At 38.1% G+C, this 7,630-nt stretch overlaps 1 protein-coding gene across 2 annotated transcripts in view; it reads left to right on the top strand.

Annotated features, from left to right (window-relative positions):
• Positions 1-7,328, top strand: part of srsf3b (serine and arginine rich splicing factor 3b) — an 8,105-nt gene extending 777 nt beyond the window's left edge. Inside the window, exons 1-6 of one of the 2 annotated variants that reach the window (XM_007570376.2) lie at positions 2,093-2,202; positions 3,095-3,305; positions 3,406-3,546; positions 5,288-5,326; positions 5,636-5,722; positions 6,705-7,328. In XM_007570376.2, coding sequence (XP_007570438.1) covers positions 3,103-3,305; positions 3,406-3,546; positions 5,288-5,326; positions 5,636-5,722; positions 6,705-6,732 — 498 coding nt within the window. In that variant the 5' untranslated portion in view covers positions 2,093-2,202; positions 3,095-3,102 and the 3' untranslated portion in view covers positions 6,733-7,328. Of the gene's footprint in view, positions 1-2,092; positions 2,203-3,094; positions 3,306-3,405; positions 3,547-5,287; positions 5,327-5,635; positions 5,723-6,704 lie in introns of those variants that run through there. The other variant, XM_016680867.1, reaches the window with a different exon arrangement.
• The last annotated feature ends 302 nt before the right edge of the window (positions 7,329-7,630 follow it).

The following is a 7,630-nucleotide window of genomic DNA, read 5'->3' as shown; positions in this document are numbered from 1 at the left end:
TAGATAGATAGATAGATAGATAGATAGATAGATAGATAGATAGATAGATAGATAGATAGATAGATAGATAAGTGAAATCTAGCAACATGTGAGTTAAGTCTGAAGCCTGATGTTTTGAAAAGAAAACATTATCAGAGTGATGGCTTTGTCTGAGCGCATAGTATAAATAATTTAGATGCAATAATGGTGAAGAAGATGTCTGCAATATTTCTGGGCCGCATTGTTAGGGTCACTAATAGTGAGTCAATTTGCCATTTCAAAATAAAGGATTTGTTTTTGTTTGTACATACAATAATCAGAGTGAAATACATTTAGATTAAAATAAAGCAAAAATATTCCCAATTTACATATTTGCATTCATTATTTGTAGTAATAGTAATAATGACACAAAGTATTCCTTGAGCATTTAGGTAGTCCTTGGAGACTATTTAAATCTAAATGGAACTGGTTATTAAATCCATCCATCCATTTTCTTTACACCCTTGTCCCTTGGTGGGGTCAGGAGGGTTGCTGGTGCCTATCTCCAGCTAATGTTCTGGGTGAGAGGTGGGGTTGCCAGGTCACCAGTCTGTTGCAGGGCAACACAGAGACAAACAACCATGCATACACACTCACACCTTGGGGCAATTCAGAGAGGCCAATTAACCTGAGTACCTGGAGAAAACCCACACACAGGAAGAACATGCAAACTCCATGCAGAAAGAGCGGGGCTGGGAATTGAACCCAGAGCCTTCTTGCTACAAGGCAACAGCTCTACCAACTGCACCACTGTGCAGCCCTATTAAATCTAAAAGAAAAAGTAAAAAATAATTGTAAAGAACAACATTCGACCCTTAAAAAGCAACTTTGAAAATGAGTGTTTTGGCAAGTAATTCCACTATGAATTGTTTTGTGGGAATTTATGTACAAGATACATTAAAAAAGCAATACAGGAAAACAATGAAAACCACCACAACCCCATATAAATTGAAGTTAATGACACCCTGATGTTTTTTTTTCAGATGGTTTGTGGGAGTCATAACTAAACAATTGAAAGCAAACCTAAAAACAATTAAACTGCAGTTTTTTACCATTGTACTTGTAATCATTTCAACACCTTCTTATTGTGGACTGATTTTGAGCTAGACTAATCCTATGGTCTGCAACCTTTACAACTGAAATTTTTGTCCTCAGTCCAGTTGAATAAAACTTGTTCAGACCCTGAAAGGTTACGGGACTTTTTAGAATATACACCCAGATGAGTCCTATTTTGTCAAAAGTACTTTGTGAAAATAGGTACCATTACAACCACTTATGTTTTTAAAAAAGAAATGGTTTTGAAAACATGTCTGTTTTTAAAATAGTTTTTATATTGGTCTAAAGTAATATTCTAAATTTAAATGTTATGTTTTCATTAAGTCGGAAATCATATCCATACGTGTGCAATTAAATAACACATAATTAAGTGTTATTTTTAAAGAGCCATCATTTTAATTATATTTTTATTTTCTTAAAATAAAAAAAGAAAAACTTAAAATTTTGGCAATTGAACTGAATATGTTTTAGTCACATAGTTTTCAATTTAATGACAAGAATAACTGGTATAAAATAGATTGTCTTTATGTTGTGGATATTCAATGCAACTACTATATTTTAAAAAACGGACAAACTGCTAAAACCTGCATTTGTTTTTATACCAGTATTTAAAAACATTTGTTGGTTCTTTTTAATATTTAACCAAAGTTTTTAAGGGTAGTTTTTCAAGGTCCAAAGTCCAAAGAGCCAGATGAGCCTCAGAGCTCCAGATTGTTGACCAGATTTAAAAAATGTTGAAACAGCGCCACATCGACAGTCGTTCTAACCATAGACATAATATAAGACATAATGCTTATATTATGTCTATGGTTCTAACTTTGTGGCCAAACGTGGTATTGCATTTCCGAAATATCTGAAATTTCGAAAACAAACTTTAATTGTATATTCAGGATTGTATTTGTAATATTTGTACGCAGAGACTTAAGTATTTTCGCATTAGCTAATTTGTACGAAAGAGTCTTGAGAGAAAAGTATGACACGGAAGGCCCGCCCTACCGGAAACAGCTTTCTGGCGGCTAAGCTACACACAAACGTCCTTTCCGACACGCCATTTTCCGTCGACTTCCGAGAGGAGCACGTCTGCGGTGGAGACGCTGAAACTTTAATCTGCAAGCTGCATTAAATACGGTACAGTTTATGCAGAATGTGTTCTTGTAAATCCTGCGGAGTCGCATCTAAAATATTATTTTGGTTAGCGTTATCGTACCGCCTCAGCTTTGTGTGCTTTTATTGTTCGGTTTCTGCGGCTGTTAGCGCCGCTTCTACGAGTAGGCCCCGGAAAAGCGACAGCCATTTTAGCGATTCTTTTGAACACATTCGTCGTGTAATCTGCATCGAGTTTTCACTTTTTAAAATGCATCATATTGATCTGGATTTTAATTAAGAAGTGATTTCATGAAATGTAATTTAAGGATAGTTCGTGTAGAATCGAAGTACGTTATTGGTTAGCATGAACTGTAGTTGAGGTAGAAAACTGGGTCATGCTCTCGAGGGTACAGCATGCAAATTAATGGTATTTGGCCTCTTTTGTCGATGAAATACTATGATTTTAAGCGTGTTCGTAAATAATGTATTAAAACTGAATATAAAGAAACAAAACGTGTTGTTGATATTGGCTTTCGATGTAATATTTAAGACTGTTTTGCTGCTTTTGGGGAATCTAAAGCGTAGTTTGTTGAAACTTGTAGGTCTGGTTGAGGTTTTTAAATATTACCAATTTAAGATGAATTTCTCCGCCTAAAAACATTGAAGCAAACTTGTGTCTTTATGAAAAAGATTTTCACACATCACAAAATAAACATTAAGGCATTTTTAGTTTAGGGTTGAACAATCCAGTCCATATTTTTCATGTTTTAATCTAAAGTTAAAGCAGTATAATTCAGATTTATTAAAAGTATGTGATATGCGTAGGTTTTGTGTTTTTTTTTTTTTTTTTTTTTAGATAGGTCAGTTCAGCACAGCTTTTTTTTTAATGAATTGTACTTACTGCTGTTTTATAATCTGTTATTCTTTATTTCAGATCCAGCCATGCATCGGGACTGTCCCCTCGACTGTAAGGTTTATGTTGGAAATCTGGGAAACAATGGAAACAAGACGGAGCTGGAGAGGGCCTTTGGCTACTACGGCCCACTGCGTAGTGTGTGGGTGGCCAGGAATCCCCCGGGTTTTGCCTTTGTTGAGTTTGAAGATCCCAGAGATGCGACTGATGCCGTGCGTGAGTTAGATGGAAGGTGGGTCACAATGCGCGTATCTCAAGCCATAATTACAAAAGCATGGAAACAGGTTGGACTTGTGCTACATGCCATTACTCACAGCTTAATTGGTTTGTAGGACACTTTGTGGTTGCCGGGTGCGAGTGGAACTGTCCAACGGTGAGAAGCGCAGTCGCACCCGCGGTGCACCTCCCTCGTGGGGCAGGCGCATTCGAGATCGAGACGATTACCGGCGGCGCAGCCCACCGCCGAGGCGAAGGTGACCTACATCTTGATATTGTTCTCAATATTATGTGTTTGCATTTTTCTCTGTGAGTTACTCTTTCATTTCTCCTATTGACAGTATTTTTCCTGATAAGTGATTGTGGTTTTCCATTCTAGGCTTCTGTAGAGCTTTTTTTCCTGCTGAGCTTACATTGGTGACTGTTGCACTTTGTAAAGCTTGTTTTAAATTTGACCAAAAATGATATCTAAAACAGATTAATAGCAATAGTAGCAGGACCTTCCATCTCTCCTGTCTACTACAAAATTCCTCATTAGAATGGCACGCACGGCATTGAGTTTTGCTTTAAGCATCAATGCTCCTTTTGTTGCGTACACTCCTACTACTAGCTTCTTTACAGTGGCAAAATAGGTATTTGAAAACCGGTTTAGGCTCTTATTTAAAAAGAATAGTTTAACCTGTTTTACAGATTTGGGGGCGGGGGGTGAAAGTGGCAAATGTGTTTTTTTTTTTCTTTTTTTTTTTCCTTCTTGTTTGAGGATGTTTTTTACTTTTCATCTATATTAATAAGAATGAAACCCGTTGCAGAGCCACCACCATGCCTCTTCTCACCACCCTCTGAGTCAGTCAACTAGTCCTCTTTCAGCATCATGTGACTGCTGACCATCGTGCCCCAATCAGCTTGGCTGGTGCTGTCACATGACCCGGGCATGGCCAGTCGTCAGGTTGCACCAGCCCATTGGTTCCTCAGCATGCCGTTCTCAACCTCCTCCTCCTTCAACCTTTAACCAAACGGCAGCGGCCTACCTCACATTCCCGACCAATCAGCGTATTATGTTTCCAAAAGTCTACACTCCACCAGCAGCAGCCTGCAGCTTACCAATTAAAGCAGGAATAAAGCCACAAGCAGCCCCCATCTGCCTGTCAACTTATCACCTTGCAGCATCTGGCCAGTCTCATTCAGCCAATTCTACCCACCCGGCCGACAGTCTGCCTCCCTTTCGTCATTTCTAGCTTGTTGAAATCCAAAAATACTAGTAAGTTTTCCTGCTTCATTCAGTACACTGCAGATTACAGTTTTAACAGTGAAGACACAGCTGGTTGAAGAGGTTATTCTTTATTTTTCTCATTCATAGCTTTATTTTGTTGTCCACAACTTTTGTAGTCGTTTGTTTTGTTTTTTTTCCAAATGGGTGTGGTACAATATCAAATCTCTGGAACTTGTTTCATGTTTTCAGAGCTTTGATATGCATATATATATATATATATATTTATTTTTTTAGAATCACACAATTAAAACACACTTCAGATTCCCCAATGACTTTCAAATCTCTTGGGTCATTGGGATTTTAGCTGGTTGTTTCTGACAGAAATGGCCTCAATTTGTCATGGTGCCACTTTAAGTGCAGTGGACCAGTTTCATACAGATGGCAGCCCCTTAATGTTTCAGTTTCCCCCGCGTGGGCCCTGTCACAGAGAGAATAATTGTCCAATTTCATCAACTTTTTTTAAAAAGCACACCTTACAAACTGAACTAAAATTCACATTTAACCGAATTGTACTGTAGAATAGTTGAGAGGGGATTCTTAAGTGTCTGCCACCTTTATGTGCTTGGTTTGTTGCCAGTGACTGTAAATTGTTTCCCTTTAAGTAACTGAAGTAGACAAAGGGCTGTGCTGAGGTAACCCAGGATAGTAGGACTATAATAATTTGCAGTTCTGAAGGTTAATCAGTCAATTTGTCCTCGTTTTTAAACACTTGTATTTCTCTTGCGCAGATCCCCTCGCAGGCGAAGCTTCAGCCGCAGCCGAAGCAGGTTCGTCAGCTCCTACGTTTACCTTTTTTAAACTCATTTGTGAATCCTAATAGGATATTTCAAGTACTCTGAACTGAAAGTTGAATGGTGCATTAAAGCATTCGTTGTGGGCTGAATTTTGTCAGGTTGTATTTGCATGGAAGCCTGGGAACGCCCATTATTCAATACTGCTAACTTAACCACAAACAATACATTGTACCTTTTACATTTATTTCTACTTTTAAATGAAATGACACCAGGTGAGCTACCAGAGTCACCAGAAAAATGAAACTTGCGTTGCTTGAATCTTTGTCTTATTTTGTTTTCCAGGTCTTTGTCAAGAGACAGGAGGAGAGAGAGGTCCCTCTCCCGGGACAGGAACCATAAGCCTTCCAGGTCCTTCTCTCGTTCTAGAAGGTATTAATACTTTGCCTTATCTTTTGCCTTATAGTCCAGTACAGGTGGGCCGAATTTTACTACAATATTTTGTGGTACTATTGCAATAACGATAACATTTATGATTCAAAAAAACAATTTATTCGTTATTTTTTTTAGGTCATAGCACCAGAAACAAATGCTGTTCTTGACAAACGTTCCCATTACAAACGGGTTTCTTCAGAGTGCCATTTACAGATTTATATCAGTATAATTAATTGGAATCGAGAAAACCATAAAAGTCCAGAGATTCCTTAGGTTGCGGTGAGCTGAATTAATGAAACTTAACGCCTTAAATTTGCCGTTTTCTCAAGATGATTAGCTGGAATTATTTGCTGTTCTGGCAGCATTTTCATATTTTGTCATGTTTCAACCACAAACTGTGGTTTGTGTGATGAAACAACACAAAATTGTGCATAATTGTGAAAGTAAAATAAAATATCTCAATCTTTAACAAAAAAAAAAAACATGGAAGAACCTGCTCTGACCCCATGAAACCAAAACTGAACATTTTATGCTGCAGGAAAATTGCTGTTGTAAAATTAATATCACACATAGCTCTGACCTCCCACGGTGTCATGTGGTGCTGCCAGCACTACAGCGTGTGGAGGCTTTTCTTTATCAGGGACTGGAAAACTGGTTAGAGTTAATGGGGACATGGATGGAGCTAAATGCAGGGCAACCCTGAGAGAAAAGCAGCCTCTAATACCACTGAGGTCGTGTTGGTTTGCAAAGGATGGGCTGACATTTCAGTCTGCAGATACACAGAGCTAATAGAGACACACCCAAAAGGCCTGCAGCTGTAGACACAGCAGAAAGTGGAAAAGGCTAAAGTCTAAATATATTTTTGCTAACAAAGCAGCATTTGTTAGCTGCTTGCATGTCAAGTTTGGGATATTTTTTGTTTATTTTTGTACATGTTGTCACCCCGTATCCATGAACATTTCCCCTCTTCACCCCACAGCCGCTCCAGGTCTACTGAAAGAAGATAGAGGAGAGTCATGTCAGGTTTAAAGGGAGCTGCAGATGAACGTTTTTACAGGCTCTGCCATTTCATATGATGGACTCCAGCATCGATGTGCGATCGTTTGTTTTTGTTTCGTCTTTTTTTTTTTTTATTTTAACGCCTTTTAGTGTCCCTCCTTTTCTTTTGTTATGACTTGTCTTCAAACACACGGAGTAAAGGTGCAACGCCTCATCGCTGTCACCAACGCGCCACGTTTTGATGATCCTGACACAGTTGTCGTCCCTCCCTGCATTCCAGATTTAATCTAAGCTTTTGGTTCATGTCCATGAATGTACTGTGTAGTTTGACGTTGTGTCAGTAGTTTGTCATTTTCACTGTGCAAAAGCAAGAAAAGACTTTGGGGGGAAAAGTGAATAATTTCCCCCTTTTGATTGTGTTTTTGATTTGCGACTTCCCCACATCTGTTAATGGTTGGTTATCCTTGTTGAAGAAGCAGAAATTTTTGCATTTATTTGAAACTGTAGTGAACTCAAGTCAAGGTTTGCATATTAGGTTTTACATAGTTGATCTTTTGTTATGTGTACTGGTCCTTCAATTAAAATACCTGTTGGTTAAAAATGACTTGTCAGTTTGGATTTATTTACCCTTTTGATACAAATACTGAGACATACATACTCTTCACAAACAAAAATACACATCCATATGACCGGGGCAGCTCAAATATTTCTCAACTTTTATCTACCTCGGTTTTCGTGGGACAAACATCCTGAAGCATGTTTGGTCTTTGAACAACTAATGCAAAGCTAGAATAACAGATATTGATTAATGTTAAACATAATTTAAGGCATGACTAAAATCAAAATTAATAGTTTCTTACCAGCAAATCTGTTCATGTTGTAAATCATTTCTGCTCACAAATGTGT

The sequence above is a fragment of the Poecilia formosa genome, unplaced genomic scaffold (genome assembly GCF_000485575.1).
Source record: "Poecilia formosa unplaced genomic scaffold, Poecilia_formosa-5.1.2 Scaffold260, whole genome shotgun sequence".
Lineage (NCBI taxonomy): Eukaryota > Metazoa > Chordata > Actinopteri > Cyprinodontiformes > Poeciliidae > Poecilia > Poecilia formosa.
The sequence above is the reverse complement of the archived record's forward strand: the minus strand, read 5'-3'. Positions and strand labels throughout refer to the sequence as shown.